We start from the raw sequence: 16,757 nt of genomic DNA, 5'->3' as shown, positions 1-16,757 counted from the left end.
ATGTTATGGACGGCTCTGGAGGGTGCGGTGAGATCACTTACTTGATGTATGGTGGACCTGTCTGCAGCCCAGGATGAGGACCTCACAAAGTGTCACCTATGTCAGGTTCACAGACGTTGACTTGGGGTTTTCTCTACAAATAGCCACAGCATGACACTATCAACATGCCACCGCGCCGCGCCGATGCGATGGGCCCCGATCGACCCGACCCGACCCGGAATCGTTCCGAAATACCATGTGCCCGTTCCTGGATGTATACCGCCTGGGGGCCAAATTGGAAGTCTGTTCTGTTCGTGCTTATCATGTAATTGGAAAACGAAGATGGATTACATGTAATTATCATTTAACTCCTAAGAAGAAACTCGATAATGTCGGACGCCTGACCTGCACAGTTTCCATCTGCTCGCTACACGGTACTTTATATCTGCACCCCCCCACCACCAGCCCCCAGTTGTTGATATTTTAACCAGTTCAACAATCCATCAAAAAGCTAAAACTCCTAGACCTCTGGCCGATACTCTCCTCAAGTCAACGACCTCTACATAACGAAGTACTTAATCCAGAATCAACAGACGACACAACCGTACCCACCCTTTGGGATCGATCAACTCAATCAACCTCCCCTCCTTAAGGGAAGGAAAGAGACTCGCCTCCTCAAACAAGCCACCTTGACAAACAACCAAACATCAACCTCAACCATACAATGACCTCCCCCACATCCCTCACCACCACCACCACCCTCCCTCCTTTCTCCCTCCAATTCAAAAACATCCTCCCACTCCTCCCCCTCATCACCTCCACCGGGACCCTCACCTACGCCTACGCCGAAACCCTCTTCCTGACCCCTCTCACGGACGAGCAGCGCGTCCCCGAACCCGTCATCCGCACCGTCTGGGAGCGCACATTCTACCCGGGTCTAAGCGCCATCTTGAGCTTCGGCGTGGGGAGTCTCGTCGGTGGGGTGGCGGGGTATAGGATGTCGATGTCGAAGCCCGGGTCGGTGGCGGGGGTGTTGTATGCGTCTGGGACGGTGCTGTCGATGGTGCATTTTGGGTTTGTGCCGTGGGTGAGTACTATTCCCCCCCGTGATTTTTGGGTGGTTTTTTGGTTTGGTAGACTATCAGGGCCTAATTGGCATGTATGTGTATAGATCGCAAAGACCATCGAGGCAATGATTGACCCTACGGACGAGAAACCGAACCGCAAGCGCGATAACCAGAAGAGGTGGCTGGAGCTGCACTTTGTGAGGACTTGCGTGTCGGATATCCCGGCCTTTATTGCGTTCCTTGGTGCGACGACTGCGTATTTTCTTGTTTAGATGTGGTTGGTGGTTACCTACCTAGAGTAGATAGAGATTGTTTGTGAATGTAAATCATGTATGAATGAGCATTCAAAATGAAATATAAATAGTATCTAAACTAGTGACCTACTCCATCTTTTTCTATGACTAAACGTATGGCTGGTAAGACCAGCGATTCCTTTCCAAGTCAGAATTGGGCCTTTTACAAAGAACGCTATCGGGGCGTACCAGCAGCTGGTTTCACAACACTGCCAGCCAAGCCCCCTTCCCAGTCCTGCAGTGAAAACGGCGAAACCGTTATCGTGGGCACCGGACAATGGTCGCGTGACGAGGCCCGAGATGCCGTCGTACAGACCGTGATAGAAAGCCTTCGGAGGGCTCAGTATCAGTGATTGAAGTGCAATAGGAACAGCATGCAGGTACATTACATACCTGGCTTCCAGCTTCCATTCCACTCTTCAGATCATGCACCTTTCCTTTCTCCCGCACAGACTCGTCACCGTAGAGTTTCGGCAGGTTCGTCAGTCCATTTGCAACAGCCTCATTCAGCATGATTCCGGCTTCAAGAAGTTAGCATTGATGTGCTGTGGCATCTCATGTTGGGAGTGCTGACTTTTCAGAGGGAATAGAGCGATCCTGCCGGTCTTTGCACCCATGTCTATCCCGGCACTTTTGTATACACTTGACTTAGAACCATGGTTTGGATCAACGGAACTATCTCCGTATGTGTCACTTGTTGAACTGGACTGGAGAAAGAGCGTCAGTCTCTAAAGAAACTTGGATGGCAACAATTGCACCACTATCTGAAACCGAGACTCCTGGAGCAAGTTTATAGGATCCGCCACGAGACCAAGGGCATCCTTGATTAGGGACGCAACATTACTCATGAATGTGGCTGCGATAGCTGTCACCGGATCCCATCGCTCATTTTCCGTATCATGATATCGGCGTTTGCATCTTCACATCAGTCAAAGTCTTCTATCGTAGCAGGGACACATACAAAATGGGCTCTGATCTTTTTATTTGCTTCTCTTGCAACAGAATTGTCGCTGGGGTTGCTGAGAGTAATATATCTGGGTGACTCTTCATTCTCCATACGGCCAATTCGGAGCCCGGAAAAGGAACAACGCATCTTCTCCCAAGGTAGATGTCTATGGAAGGATCTCCACTGCTTTGACTGGTCCATTCTCTTGAGTAATCTGTGCTGCAAGACCACATGCTGCTTGCTGTACTGGAGGCTGAAGGCAGAACATGATGGCATCTGCCAATGTCTGTGAAGTGAGCTGTTTCTCCGTCCTAGCTAATAGTTCTGACAATTAAATGCAAGAACATCCTAGGGCCCGCTGATAAGATTTATTCCACCATCTCCCACTCATACAATGGCAAGATGGCCGAGTTGGTCCAAGGCGTCAGGTTAAGGTAGCTAAACCTTAATACAACTCTTCCGAGTTTCCTGATCTTCGTAAGGGGGCGTGGGTTCGAATCCCACTCTTGTCATTTGTGAGCAATCTGTTGTGGAGTCATGTCTTTTTTGGTGGTGGAATTTTTTATTTTTTGGCGGGGGAGACTGGAATATTTAGTGCGCTTGCGCCGATATATATATCCGCTTCCAGGCCAAACAGCGGAATAGCCCTTTTGTCGGCAAGTGCTATATCTAACGGATAAATTAGCTGTATACTATCGTTTTATATTATTCCTTCTCTATTTTTATACAATGGATTTGGTCTTTAATAATGCTGGTGAGGCTGGTAATAGTTGTTTACATATTTTCACCGCTTTTGATAAGATAACGCAAGTTACATAATCGGCCCAGATTCTGCCGGACAAAAATGTCTCCTAACAAACCATCCTTTACCGCTGTCCGCTGTTCTCCGCTCGACAACACGCTGACAGCAGCTAGCAATTGACAACAAGATATTAGTCCTTACCTTGGGGACCAAGGCAGGCACATGAGAAAGCATGTCCCCAGACCGAGGTGCCACAGATAGCCCGGGCGCAGCAGCAGCCCAGAGCTATCCCCTGCAAGACCTGGAGAACTCCGGCTCAGGCTCCGGCAGCAGCGAGTACGTGAACGTCCACCGTTCCGGAAGCTCGGATTCTGTTTCTGCTCATGCATCATCACCTCCGGTCAAGGTGGAAGAGGACGATGACAATGAGCATCCAGGGTACGATGAGCCCCTGCTTCCCACGACGGAGCCTCGTGCGACGACGACGACGACAACGCCCTTGGCGGCCAGGGGGCAACGAGCAGGTTGGATGCATGCGATCCAATCATGGATCAGGGCTCCGCAGTCTCCTCGGAAATACAAGATAAACCCTCTGCTTCCCAGTCTCCAGACGGCCTCGATCCGGCTTGTAGATCGATACCTGCCCGGCCGGAGGTCGAAGATCTATGCGCTTTTGATAGCACATGGGATCTGGGCGCTGCTGTTTTTCTTGATTCTACACTCGTCGGTCGTTGGGCCGCAGGTGCCGGGGTATGGGAATCCGGTTAGGCTTTCCTGTAATTCTAGGCTTTGGTGAGTGTAATGAGAAGAGTATTGGCTTTTTTTGCCTCCTGGGACTTACGCTCTTGCTAGGACCAATGCTACGAATTGCGGACTCAATGGAGACGACTGTCGTCCCTTTGATAACAGCTTGTTCGCGTTTAGCTGTCCTGCCGGCTGTAAGGCCACGATAGTCCTCGAGCCTTACACCGTTGGCGTTGAGGAAATCAATTACCAGAGCCTCGTCATTGGAGGGTCGAACACGACCAATGAAGACGGCGATGATATTGGCATCTACCGCGGCGACTCCTACATCTGCGCTGCGGCGATGCATGCCGGACTCGTCAGCGACCAGAGCGGAGGCTGCGGCATTCTGACCCGGACGGGAGAACACAGCCACTATGTGAGCGTCGAGAAGAACGGGATCTCGAGCATCGAGTTCCCATCCAACTTTCCCTTATCATTCACGTTCGAGCGGGAGTCGGTTCCCAAATGTCGGGACGTCCGCTGGCCACTCTTCGCCATCTCCGTATTCTTCTCCTGCATACTCTCGCTCTTCATCACCTCCCCAGCCATCTTCTACAGCTCGATCTTCCTCGTTGTCTGGTTCCAGGTCTCCCTCTCCTCCGACCCGCCTTACTTCCCGGACTACTCCGAAGTCGTCTCCCTCTCCCTGGGGTGCCTCCTCCCCTCCGCCTTCGTCGGCTTCGCCATTTACTACTTCTGCGTCCGACACACGCTACGCGATCTGACCGCGCAGTGGGAGAAGACGATCCTCTGGGTCGGCGGCTGCTGGGTCGGCGCCCTGGACAACTACACCTTCGACAGGCTGCCCATCTCGCGCCTCACGCCGCACGACATCCAGCAGCAACCCGGCGCGATCCCGACTCTGATCGTCATCCTGTGCGTGCTCGTCGCGGTTGTGGTGACCCAGGCGTGGGCGTTCAAGAACGAGGGTCGACTCCAACAATACTTACTCTTATATGGGGTCATGGCGTGTGGGATCCTGGCCCTGGTCGCGGTGCCCGGGATGAACTTGCGTATCCATCACTACATCCTCGCGCTGCTGTTCCTTCCCGGGACGGCGCTCCAGACCCGTCCCAGTCTGCTGTATCAGGGGTTCCTGGTCGGTCTGTTCATCAACGGCGTCGCGCGTTGGGGGTACGACAGTATCCTCCAGACGCCCGCTGCCTTGCTCGCGGACGCCCAGCTGGGGAGTATCCTCCCCGAAATCGCCGTTCCGACCATCACCGGCAACAACATCACGTTCACGTTCGCCGGTTTGGCAGCCGAGGCGGACGGTATCAGCGTTCTTGTCAACGATGTCGAGCGCTTCCACGACTTCAGGGAAGCCGATGGAACTGTAGAGCCCTTTACCTGGACGCGTCAGAGGGAAGGGGACCCGGAGTATTTCCGGTTCGGGTATATGAAGGTGAACGCGCTCGGTGGGACTTGGTATGAGGACTTTACGAAGCCTGGAATTTGGGAGGCGGATGGGAGTTGGGTGCAGATGGAGCCGGGGTCGAGTCGGTAGAGAATTATTCAGGTACCTGTATTATGGACACATGCCGTTTTGGATGTGGGATACATATGGAGGAAGTTTTTTTTGTCCCCTGTATATAATGATAATATGCTGCTAGAGATCAGTTTTAACGAAGCACCATCTGTGGAATAATTTATAATTCAAATGACGGACGATTCCAAAGACGTATACCTAACCAGTCCATGCCTCGACTCTCCAAGAAAATAATATCTGTAAAGCATTGATAACGTGAGAGCTATAGTGGATCTCCTGTTTCAATCACAATATTACACATGCAACAGTAAACACCAAATGCAATAACTTGTTTCCATGCCGGAATGACTACAGAAAATCCCATACTACACCAAAAAGCCAAGAGAACGCTAACAGAACCATACACCCATGCCTGAAACACGATTAAATGCACATGTTGATATCCAAAACGCCCCCAAAAGGCCAGAATAATGCAAAGACAGTTCAAAGAAAAAGGGATGAATTTATCACCTGTTCTTTTTGTTTTTCTTGGATGTGTAGTCCTTGCACTTCACCTGGACGATGCTCTGCTTACCGCCATCTTCGACGACCATGGCGGTGAGCTTGCCACCCTGAACGCACCCGGTGTCCAGACCTTTGGTGTACTTTTTGATGTTCAGACCAGAAGAGGCGTCGTGGCCGTATATTACGGTCATCATTCTGGTTTCAGGATCGGGCACGTTGGCAAGTGAAATCGACTGGTGTTTGTTGAAGAGCTGAGATGTGTCAGAATGAAATGAACGCCGTTTGCATGTACCAGGAGTGGATAATGACACGGGAAAGATAACAAGATAGTAGAGCTTACCTTGGTCCATTGCATACCCTTCTTGGATGAACTCGGAACGTGGGTGGCCAGGTCAATGGTTCGCATGCTCATCACGCTAGAGGGGTCCTGCCTCTCAAGAGGGACTCCAGGCACCAGGCCACCGTGGACAACGACCACCTGTCCCATTCCCTTTATCGGTCCAACTTTCATAATAACGGGACAAGTATCGAGCCACTCAGCCTGGTCGTTGGTCAACTGCCGCGCTAGTTGGCGCTCATGGGAACCAAGCGCAGAAATGCCGTTGTCAACTTCGTCTTCAGAAGGGTGGGAAAGCGTATTAGTAGCTCTCATCTCATGGCGCAGCAGAAGGATCCGGTCCTCGTGGTTTCCACGCACGCAAGAGGCGTGATGTTGGCGGGCAAGATCAACCACCGCGAGGCTCTGCGGGCCTTTGCTTATCATGTCACCGGTGAACACCAGATGGTCTCCATTCTGAGGGTTGAAGGAGACTTTTTCGAGCAGCTTGTCCACTACATTATAGGCAATGGTCAGTAAGGATCGAAACCCCCATACAGATGTTTGATCTCCAAGCAGTACATACGCTCGTCTTTACAACCATGGACATCACCCACGAAAATCAATCTCCTCTTGCTCTGGCCATTATCCCCAGGTAGCAGCGACGGATCCAGCGTCCTAATCTGCACAAGGTCCGTGAACTTCGGTAGGGCATTCGCCCCGAACCAACCTCCGACCAGCTCCTTTGTATGCGGATCCAGAGACTTTACCAGCGCAGCATTCTCTTTGAGTCGAGGAGAAAGTATTCCCTTCCAACCAACGAAGCATGTTATAAGAAGGACGACGTAGACGATGAAGTAGCGTCGGAACTTGGGAGCAGTGACTATGGAGAGTAGAATGGCGATCCCGTGCGGTAACTCGCGATCGGGGGATGAGGACTGGGACATGTATTTCGGGTTGTGCTGCCATTCATTCTTGACGTAGTCGATCAGCGGGCGGGAGAAGCTCCGAGGATAGGACGAAACGGCAGGGTGGGCGCCATCGTCGTAGTCGGTGTCGTCGCTGACCTCGACATCGTAAGGGTTCAGGCTGATTAAGTCGTTGTCATCCCTGGGAAATCTCGTGTGACTTGCCATCATTGCATTGCTTGAACTGCAGCAGGGCTTGATGGCGATGAATGGCCTGGAGGCGAGGACAGAGGGATGTCTCTGCGGAGAGTCAAGGGTCCGGCCTAGCTGAGCTGGAGAAGGTCAATCGGCTTGGCAGGGCTCCGTCCAGGCCGGATCGCCGTACCCACCAGATCTTGTTCTTGCCGGCAGCCGAAGGCGTCCGGGTGGAGGAGGCGGGAGACCTACTTGAAAAGTCAGAGAGCTCAAAGTAGATATGACCGCGATGATCGCCAGCTGCAGATCTGGAGTCGTGACCTGTCAGGGATTCGGCGACTCTAGACCCCGCAAGGCTCAACCTAGCGGCTGTATAACTCCGGAGAACGACGGAGCCAAGACCCAGCGCCTCGGAGTCGGAGACCAGCCCTAAACCCGCTAGATCTGTGCATCGCTGCAAGATTCCGTGTGTCTACGCATACTTGTTCCTACGCAGGATACATACAATGCAATAAGGAGCTTCTAGGTCGTTATCATCGATCGTGGAAATGGTTTCTACCGGTACTTCTCATACTCTTCTGCCTCCCGCATCCGGTCCTGGACCTTTTGTATCACTTTCTCGTCGTAGACTTCCTCTACCTTCTTTCCACCTCTGAGGACTTCTCTTTCATGCCGGGTGGCCTCTTCCTTGGTCATGCAGACAAGGTCCTTCAGGTCCATCTTGACATACTTCTGCCCTTCTTTCTCCCACTCTTGGTCAGCCCCGAAGTCTCCCTCAGGCCGCTGCCACGGGACCAGTGCCAGACGACTCGGAAGGCCGCTGACCACGCTCTTCCCTCTATAGACTTCTTCGACAAGAAAGGCAACATCATCCTTGCTGATTGGGATGCGTAGTCCGACTGGGTCCTGACCAGCTTCGCTTCTGGCCAACCGCTCTTCCAATCCTTGCAGGTTCGCCAGGATGCCATCATACATCTTGTCTCTGCCCTTACCAGCCATGCTGTAATCCTGAGGGTATCCTGAAACCTGGCAGATGACATGGTTTGCGATTGTATATCCAAACATAGCAGGCATCGTACCGAGTACCGGTAGGATGCGGACGCGGAAGTCGGGGAGAACACCTAGCTCCCCAACCTGTCCCTTCTGGAATTCCTCTTCAGGAAGAGGAAGGAGAGATGCCTTTCCAGGACCGGGCTTCTCTGTTGAAAACACTGCAGCAATACCCGTGGTCACGCCGAGCGCTTTCAGCCGTCGTCGAGTGCTGCGGGATAGAGGATCTTCTGAGCTAAGTGAGATGTCACCCACGACAATACGAGTGGGATCTGACTTGCACCCAGCACCCATTGATGACACAACAGGGATAGAGTGCGAGTAGCAATAGTGAAGCAGATCGACCTTTGTTGTGATGTTGTCAATGCAATCAATCACATAGCTTGGTTTAGGCCCTTCGCCATCATCCAAGGTCCAAGGTTCCAACAGCTTATCGGCCGCGGATTTCCCAAAGAGCTCGTTTCGGCAATCGAACTTCACCCATGGTGCTATCTGCTCCAGTCTCTTTCGAATGCAATGCACTTTCGGAGTACCTACATCGGCGAGAGTCGCAACGGCATGTCGATTTAAAGACGAAAGGCTGACTTGGTCAAAGTCGATAATGCGAATCTTAGACACGCCGGACCGGGCCAGCGCAGCCACCGCATGCGACCCTACACCGCCGACGCCGACAACAATTACAAAAGAGTTTCGGAGCTTTGCAAGACCCTCGTCTCCGAGAAACACACGGTTACGGGCAAGCTGTTCGAGGATTAGGTCTAAGTTGCGAAAAGGCTGTCAGCAGTCTGGCAGGCGGCCAATGTGTGAAATGCGTCTCTACCTTCATCATAGTCGCCCTGCTGTGCTCTTCGAGCGAGTTGGGCACTGCGCTCATCTTCCTTGCTCATGTGCGGCACAGGAGTAACTGTGCCATATTCCGTGAGCTTCACTTTCGCCAGTCAGCCACGGCTCCTATGATTGAAAACCCATCAAACTTGTGTGGAAGGGTCCCAATGCCTGCTCCAATATATAACGAACCTTCTCCGCATGATGTCGCTCATCTATTTCAGGAATTGAGGCCTTAAGCTCCTTAACTTTCTCCCTCCGCTTCATACTTTGGTAGCCCAATATCGCGCCTGCCACAGCGGCTCCCGACAGCACAGCGGTGGCGGCAAGCTGCGCTTGATGGGAGCCAGCTTGTCGCTGCAACCAGGAAGACATTTTTTCGACTTGCTGGTTCTCAGATCGCGTTCCTCGTGTCGTCGTACCTATCCGCGACGTGAAGTTTCGTCGTAATCGTTAAAATTATTCGTTACTGCAGACAAGGTCTTTTGTCGTAATCCTCCTCGCAGTATCCAGACGAACACTGATGCCTAGGGTCTGAGGGGCCAATTGATGAAAACGGTAGCGACGGCCATCTTGAGAGAATCGAGCTTCTGGGACTATGTGCTTTCTTTATGCTCCTTGAATTCGCGATTCGATTCCTGTGGAATCACGCCTAAGGTCACGTGCCACAGCATTTGGGCCGCTCAGCCTGTGACGTCGGTTGGAGAACTGTACGGGCCGAGAGATTTTCCGGGCACGTCTCCCCTCAACAACAATATGAAGCGCCTCCTGGCTCTTGACGCCACAGAGCCGTCTGTCTCTTTCTTACCGAAAGTACCGGACAGGTATGTCGCCAGGTTCTTCTCTTTTCTGCTGTCCTGTGGACATGTTACTGACCAACTTTCATAGGCTTGGGAACAGTGCTGCACCGTGGTCTCCGTGACGATAAACCTAAATGAGCTTCTCATGACGCGCTGACTTCAATTGAAGTCACCGCCTTCATCCCTCGTCCAGCGAGTGGAAGAAGCGGGCCAGTATATATATTACGCGCGGGTGATTGAGCAAGAACAGAGATCTTAGAGACTTGCAACAGCCAACGGGTTTCCTGCCTCCTGGTACTTTCCTCCTTTTCATCATGATGTTCGATCGATCGCGAAGATACCAGCCGAACCAAACATCCAGTTATAGCAGGCGCCATATTCCACAGCACCAATAATGACACTGCGCGAGATGCCATGTGGCTTTGTCATTTGTGCTGCATATGGGCAATTTCTTTGATCAAGGGGAATAACGCCATAAGATCTATGTGTCATTTGGCCTTCTATGGTCATTCTCTATGCACAGTTGGGGACTTCCCAACTTGCTTTCTCTTCTTACTGACCCCGTGCTTATCATCCCGATGATGCCATATGATGACAGATCGCATTACAGAGGCAGGGTACAGAAATGTACCCATGCTCCGTGTGTCTGCCCCTCGAAGGTGACCGCGTTGAGCAGGCCGCTGACGATCCAATTTTATTCGCTGTAAGGTAGTTTTCAATCTGATGGCTAGGGATGAGTTTCCCCACTGACCCGTTGGATGTGCAGTCTTAGTACCGAGCCTTTAGTTTCGCGCATTCTGCCTGTAGCAAGAGGATATCTACGGGTACTCTGCTGCCTAGGATAGCAGATTTACACATTCTTTGCGGTTCCCATGTGTTCTTGTTGCCTGAAGGACTACTATTCTTGGTCCTTTGTCCTTTTGTTTTACTCTCATTGACTCTTTCACCCACAGAGGTAGTTCTCTGCTTAATGACGCGGCTTGCACTCTGATACTTCCCATATTCAAGATGCAGGTGTGCATGCCTCTTCCGAGTATCGCTGCGAGCAGGTTGCCATTTGCTTTGGAAGTGATATTGTTTAATCTCGAAGTGAATGTTCGCAGTTCCATGGCAGTGCTGAAAAGTCGGTGCGCAAATCAAGTTCCCAATCACAAGTCTCTGTGGTGTAGTTGGTTATCACGTGAGTCTCATACTTAACGTATGACATGGGAGCCAAACTCCCATGGAAATCTCAAGGTCGGGAGTTCGATCCTCCCCGGGGACATGTGAGTTTTCCTTTTTTTTCTATTCGGCATGTGGTTCTCTGATTATGCGCTAGCAAAGGAATGAACTGCCGGTTTCAGGTTAATTATATACCTGAAAGACCCTCGGGGTAAAGATTACTTGGAGCTTTAAATACTTTCGCACTTCCCTTGATGATCCAGATCGACCTCAATCTTTCTTCACAGAACACTGGTGGGGATCGCAGGGAAGCACAACGAGGCCGTTTAGGTTTATTTTTAATTGCAAATTTTACTGAAAACCAAAATGGAGAAAAAAAATCGAAATCAAAACGCCCGATGACGACTGAGGTATCCAAAAGCCAAAATTGTATGGTATCCGGCAGCCAGACACAGACCGTGTCCTTGACAGGCGCGGTCACATCTGCATGGAAACCGATGAGAACCAGAGAGCTAATCTGAGGGCTGTTCCATCTTATTTACTGTTTCTTTTTCCACCGTCATGTTTTTCTAGTCGCCTTTTTAGGAATTTATTGTAGTTCTATCGATTTATCTACGAACGGTCATATGGACTTAATTCCTAGCATGCCCCGGCCGTAGTCGCCATGTATATATTCATAGTCGCAGGCGTAAAAAAAGCGACGTTCATTAGGTTATCCCCTACCTACAGACATATCCAAGTAAGTGCATTTCCAGTCCCCAGGCAGCCACGCAGCTACATATAGTCGCCAAGTGGCACTGACGTGTTGCGATCGGTGTTGTTGTATATGGGTTTCTCCTGAGAACAAACCCACGATTTTCTCCAAACAGGAAAGTAAACGAGTTCCTGTTAAGTATACTGTGCTCTAGAATCTTTTTAGTTTCTGACATTTTGTATATCATATCACGTGAAGAACCGGCGCTTCGCACCCCGCTTTCTCCAAGTCTACTACTACTGGTCTGGAAATCGCATACCAGAACGCAGATTAGATTCTGAACTGGCGTCAATTCGCAATTCGAACTTTCATCAGAATTACACAATACGAAGCTGTCGCGGTTTTGCTGCCATTAACTCGGAAGCACTTCCTACTCGCCCAATTATACATATTTCCCATGAAACGTAAAGCGGCCAGAGCAGACCGTACACCAATAAGAAATAGAGTTGTTGTTGGATGGTAGGGTCCTTCACAATATAGTATCTAGATGCTATGGATACGTTCGCTGATGAAACTCATAGTCAAAATTGCCGTGGTATGTGCTGTACAACATCGTACAAGTATACCTATCTTGTCAATGAAGATGCGGGATAAAGGCATATTTTTCCTGCTCTATTTCTTGTTTTCTATATATATATATATATTTTAAACGAACTACTAAATAAAACCTTACATTGACATTTAATATACGCGCAGCCCTCCATATAAAATGTACGCCTCCATTCCCCCCCTCTCCTACTCCTCAATTCCATCTAAAATGCAAATATGCAGGCGATACAAGACTCCCATCCTGCCTCCGATGCCAGGAACACAACATCCAATGCTGTAGACCGCTTAATGTCCGGCTCCGGCATTCGTCGCACGTAATTGATGATGACAAGACCCTCCTCTCCTTCTCGAAGGGACAGACGTGGTTGAGGCCGCCCAAGACTTGTAAGTCTATGAAGTGAAGCTCCTTCGTCATCGTGGAAATGTCGCTTATACGGTTAACCTGGCAGTGCGATATCATGATGAGACGCAGGAGCTTATTCAAGCGTACAAGGATGATTCGTCTGCGGACGATGAGGGGGCAGCGGATAATGGCCGTGGTGCTGAGCATCGTTTAGGGGATGATCCAGCGTTGGACACCTTTCAGAATCCGGATGTTATAGATAGTTCAGATCAAGTGTACGGAGATCCAGAGTATATAGAAGGTAAGTATTCAAAAAAGATATATATAATTTCTGCTTTCCTAGCAAGCCTCGCAGCCATAAAGGAGAGAAACCGTGCGAGACACATTTCCAACCACTAGATGCTCCTCTGACAGTATTATTATATAGTCCACGAAAATCACCAATCTCTCGAGCCATATCAAAGTCCAGGAAACGAATCGCCATTAATCGAATCCTCACCTTATACCTTTACGGAAAGAGAAGCATACTTGATGCGCAATTTCATCGAAAACATGGCCCAATGGGTAAAAGCCAATCAAACTTCCCAAATACCTACCCTTCACCTTGTCAGTCCTTATCAAGTTAAACACTCTACTTACATACCATCTACCTAATCTAGGCCGACGTCGCCGACCTCGAGCGCCACTTCGAAATCGAAGTCCCCCGCCGGGCCCTCCACCAACCCGTCCTCCGACTCGCCATCTTCGCATTCTCCTCGCGACACGTCAGCCGATTCTCAGACTACGACGAGACGGAAGCACTGCAGTATCACACGCGGTGTCTGCAGCTCCTGATACCGGTGCTCTCGGCACCCGGTGGTGCAGGTGCGGAAGTGGTGACTGAGGACGTGCTGGTGACGATTGCGATTCTGAGACAGTATGAGGAGATGGACGGTAAGAATTGACCTTGTCTCCTGTCGCCACCTTCTTTGCCCCAAATTAGAATGTCCTGTGGGAAATTTTTTAAGTCCTTACGATTAAGTATCTCAGCATACGACAAACGCTGCCACCTCCTCGGCACAACCCGCATCCTGAACTCGGTATCGCACTTCGGGTCTTCCGGCGGGTTGGGCGAAGCGGCCGCATGGCTCTGTCTCCGGGAGGACATCTACGTCTCCCTCGTCTCGCGGCAGCCGCTCCGGACACGATTAGAAAACTATCTTAACTCCCGCACGTTTCGGAGGAACGACGACGTGTGTTTGGCGAACATGATGGTTTTTCTTCTGGCGAAGGTGCTCAGCTGTGCGTTCCAGGATCCTGTGTACCCGATGACTGGGGGAATGATGCCTACTAGTAGTAGGAGCGGTGGTGGTGGTGGTGGTGGCTGGCAGCAGATGAACGAGGAGGTGGAGGATTGGAGACGCAAATTGCCTTCTTCGTTTCAACCTATTCTATTTAGGCCTCCGTGTCGAGAGCAGGGGAGAGGACTGCCGGAGGTCTGGATGTTGGCGCCTTTTCATGGTGAGTATATCATCCCTTTTGAAGCAGCGGCAGGGGCAACTTATTGCTAAAGTCCAAGAACAGCGGTCGGGATACAGTACTACCACATCGCAAAGATCGTCCTGGCATTGTACGCTCATGGCTCGCTGACATTAGGATATGAGAGTCTCCTGCAAGCGAGGAAAGCAGAGGTATGTACTAACCAAAAATCATAGGTCTGGCCGCCCTCAGAAGCTAATCAAGTGTTTATTCCTGCAGAAATACGTCCGGAGTCATCTTCTCATCGTTCTGGGGTTGGCTGCTTCTAACAGAACTGCGGCAAACACCCTTTTCACCGCTCGCCATGCCCTCTCTGCCTGTAAGTTCTTTCCTCTCCTCATCAGTTTGTCTTCGCTATATATGTGTTTTAAGCCATTGGATGGCTGATGGAATTGGACCATATATATATAGTAGGGGGTGGCTGTCTGCGGGATAAATTGGACCAAGACGCCGCAATTTCCTTCTTGATGGATATGGAAAAGGCAACGGGATGGAAGACCGCGCAGTTAATTCAGTCATTGAAAGATCAATGGGAAGATGATAGTGGTAGGTGTCCAAGGCCGTAAGTATCAATGAAAACACAACTATACTTAGGTATGTGTATACATATCAGATCTTGCCAACTACAGCTGAGCCTTCTCAACCCTCCTTCCACTCTCATCAAAGTGAATCTGCTTCCCGGTCACCAGCGCTTCCTGCAAATAGGATCCAATCTCCACAGCCTTGGCCGCATTGTGCAATTTCATAGGCAGCGGCGTGTCATCCAGACACGCAGCAGTAAACTCATTCGCCTCCTGGACGAACGCCATCCCAAACCTTCCCGAAAAGTCCGCAGGGACCTCACGGGTAATCCCACCGGGATGATAGTAGTTGACAAAATTACGCTGCGGGTTCGTGTTGACGGAAACCTTCCCCTCCGTGCCAATAACCTCAGTGGTATCCTCCTGCCCATGCGCCATCATCCGGGAACAGTAGTAATAGGCGATCTTGCCATCATGGAACTCGACGATCCCAACCGCATTGTCGTAGTCATTGTACTTCTCTAGCTCAGGCTGGACGGCCCTGATACCGTGCGCGGTGATGCTCTTGGGGATAACGTCGTCGCCGAAGAACCACAGGGTGAGGTCGATATCGTGTACGGACATATCGACAAAGACGCCGCCGGACCAAGCTGCGTAGGCGATGTAGAAGCCGGACGGGTCGTGCTTGTCGCAGGTCTGGCTCCGGATGATCGAGGGTCTTCCGATCAGGCCGCGGTCGACTTTGTCAAAGGCGTCGCGGAAGGAGTCATCGAAGCGGCGCGAAAATCCGCACATCACTTTCAGGTGCGGTCTCTTTTTGGCTTCTGCTACGACCTTTCTACACTGTTATTGTGCAGTGGAATGAGGGTGTGCACGTCAGTACCAAATACCCAAGCATAATGGTCACCCCACTCTTGATATCCAGGAATCATTAACTGTGGAAAAGGGGGGGGGGGGGGGGACGAGTACAACACCAACATCCGTCGAAAGCGGCTTCTCACAAAGCACATGCAAGTTCTTCTCCATGGCCTTGATGGTCTCCTCCGCATGCACAGAGGTCGCCGTCCCAATCACCACGGCCATCAAGCCCGGGTGCTGGATCATTTTGTCATAGTCATCATACAAGGTTACCCCGTAGGGCTCAAGATGTTCTTTGCCCCAGGCGAGCTCCGCGGGGTCAGGAGAGAAAGCGGCCACCAGCTCCGCGCGAGGGGTGCGATTCAAGAAGTTCAGGGCATGTCGCTTCCCTACACGGCCCAGGCCGGCAGCGCCAATTTTGAGCTTTTGGATGGCCATGGCTCGGAGGAGGAGGCAGATCGACTGGATAGTATCAAGGGGGGTAGATGTCCAGGGCAAGGTTGAAGAGAGATGGATTGAGGAATAGAAACAGGTACAGGTACAGCGAGAAGAGATACTACAAAAGAATGCGCGAAGGAAGAGTGGAAGTAGCAGAAATAAATACCCTAGAATTATCCTCCTAACGCTGTATGTACGCCTCCATTTTGCTACCTGCCTAATCGACGGGGTCTCTTCCCAAAAGCTCCAATCAACGACAGAAAGAGGGAAAAGAACTGATGGCAATATCACTAAGTCTGCAGCAAGTGCCTGTATCTGGAGAAAAAGTCCCATTTGCATGTTAATCCCGCAGCAAGCCAAGTCGGCCATAACATGTCGACTTGGACCTGGATGAAATGTCGATGGAGAGACATGCCCTTTCGGTCAAAAAGGGAAAGTCCAGATGTGGGTCTCTGGAAATTTGGCAAGTCTCTCCGGTTCTCGAGTAGGTAGGACGCAGATGCATGCACTAGTTGCAATAGAATATCCCACGTTATTTCTTTGCACTGGAAATGAGACTTTTTTTTCAAGTGTTAAGAATAGGCTGTGAGCTCCTGAGACAGATAGATACAGATCGCTTGACGTTAAGAATCTTTCGTCTGGTGATAAATTGGGCCCGGTTATCCATGATACTTGATGTAGAAAACAAGGATGTATGTAGTACCTCGGAAACGCT

General features: G+C 50.7%; 8 protein-coding genes and 2 non-coding genes across 10 annotated transcripts; 6 read left to right on the top strand and 4 right to left on the bottom strand.

Moving 5' to 3' along the window:
• Positions 1–703: 703 nt before the first annotated feature.
• On the top strand, positions 704–1,318 carry VTN00DRAFT_6104 (uncharacterized protein; the record flags this gene model as incomplete). The annotated part of the gene is made up of 2 exons (XM_069432704.1): positions 704–1,066; positions 1,151–1,318. The coding sequence occupies 2 exons, from the start codon at positions 704–706 to the stop codon at positions 1,316–1,318; spliced, it is 531 nt and encodes a 176-aa protein (XP_069288536.1).
• Positions 1,319–1,447: 129 nt separating this feature from the next.
• On the bottom strand, positions 1,448–1,956 carry VTN00DRAFT_6103 (uncharacterized protein; the record flags this gene model as incomplete). The annotated part of the gene is made up of 4 exons (XM_069432703.1): positions 1,448–1,478; positions 1,529–1,668; positions 1,733–1,860; positions 1,914–1,956. The coding sequence occupies 4 exons, from the start codon at positions 1,954–1,956 to the stop codon at positions 1,448–1,450; spliced, it is 342 nt and encodes a 113-aa protein (XP_069288535.1).
• A 725-nt stretch (positions 1,957–2,681) lies between these two features.
• Positions 2,682–2,797, top strand: VTN00DRAFT_t103. The gene has a single exon. It is a non-coding gene; the product is annotated as a tRNA-Leu (tRNA).
• Positions 2,798–3,259: 462 nt separating this feature from the next.
• On the top strand, positions 3,260–5,320 carry VTN00DRAFT_6102 (uncharacterized protein; the record flags this gene model as incomplete). Its single annotated transcript, XM_069432702.1, has 2 exons — positions 3,260–3,819; positions 3,880–5,320. The coding sequence occupies 2 exons, from the start codon at positions 3,260–3,262 to the stop codon at positions 5,318–5,320; spliced, it is 2,001 nt and encodes a 666-aa protein (XP_069288534.1).
• Positions 5,321–5,808: 488 nt separating this feature from the next.
• VTN00DRAFT_6101 (uncharacterized protein) lies at positions 5,809–7,261 on the bottom strand (the record flags this gene model as incomplete). The annotated part of the gene is made up of 3 exons (XM_069432701.1): positions 5,809–6,057; positions 6,147–6,637; positions 6,709–7,261. The coding sequence occupies 3 exons, from the start codon at positions 7,259–7,261 to the stop codon at positions 5,809–5,811; spliced, it is 1,293 nt and encodes a 430-aa protein (XP_069288533.1).
• A 519-nt stretch (positions 7,262–7,780) lies between these two features.
• On the bottom strand, positions 7,781–9,475 carry VTN00DRAFT_6100 (uncharacterized protein; the record flags this gene model as incomplete). The annotated part of the gene is made up of 3 exons (XM_069432700.1): positions 7,781–9,033; positions 9,096–9,198; positions 9,293–9,475. The coding sequence occupies 3 exons, from the start codon at positions 9,473–9,475 to the stop codon at positions 7,781–7,783; spliced, it is 1,539 nt and encodes a 512-aa protein (XP_069288532.1).
• A 174-nt stretch (positions 9,476–9,649) lies between these two features.
• On the top strand, positions 9,650–10,022 carry VTN00DRAFT_6099 (uncharacterized protein; the record flags this gene model as incomplete). Its single annotated transcript, XM_069432697.1, has 2 exons — positions 9,650–9,924; positions 9,989–10,022. 2 exons carry the CDS (start codon positions 9,650–9,652, stop codon positions 10,020–10,022), a joined length of 309 nt encoding a protein of 102 aa, XP_069288531.1.
• A 1,032-nt stretch (positions 10,023–11,054) lies between these two features.
• On the top strand, positions 11,055–11,164 carry VTN00DRAFT_t104. Its single transcript has one exon. It is a non-coding gene; the product is annotated as a tRNA-Met (tRNA).
• A 1,048-nt stretch (positions 11,165–12,212) lies between these two features.
• VTN00DRAFT_6098 (uncharacterized protein) lies at positions 12,213–14,791 on the top strand (the record flags this gene model as incomplete). Its single annotated transcript, XM_069432696.1, has 11 exons — positions 12,213–12,274; positions 12,337–12,350; positions 12,587–12,748; positions 12,814–13,008; positions 13,135–13,313; positions 13,367–13,640; positions 13,737–13,939; positions 14,000–14,207; positions 14,271–14,377; positions 14,445–14,544; positions 14,637–14,791. 11 exons carry the CDS (start codon positions 12,213–12,215, stop codon positions 14,789–14,791), a joined length of 1,659 nt encoding a protein of 552 aa, XP_069288530.1.
• Positions 14,792–14,848: 57 nt separating this feature from the next.
• On the bottom strand, positions 14,849–16,042 carry VTN00DRAFT_6097 (uncharacterized protein; the record flags this gene model as incomplete). Its single annotated transcript, XM_069432695.1, has 2 exons — positions 14,849–15,589; positions 15,725–16,042. 2 exons carry the CDS (start codon positions 16,040–16,042, stop codon positions 14,849–14,851), a joined length of 1,059 nt encoding a protein of 352 aa, XP_069288529.1.
• Between the last annotated feature and the right edge of the window lie 715 nt (positions 16,043–16,757).

Source organism: Thermoascus crustaceus (assembly GCF_041956765.1).
Source record: "Thermoascus crustaceus strain CBS 181.67 unplaced genomic scaffold VTN00scaffold_3, whole genome shotgun sequence".
Lineage (NCBI taxonomy): Eukaryota > Fungi > Ascomycota > Eurotiomycetes > Eurotiales > Thermoascaceae > Thermoascus > Thermoascus crustaceus.
Note: the sequence above shows the minus strand (reverse complement) of the source record. Positions and strands in the feature narration are given on the sequence as shown.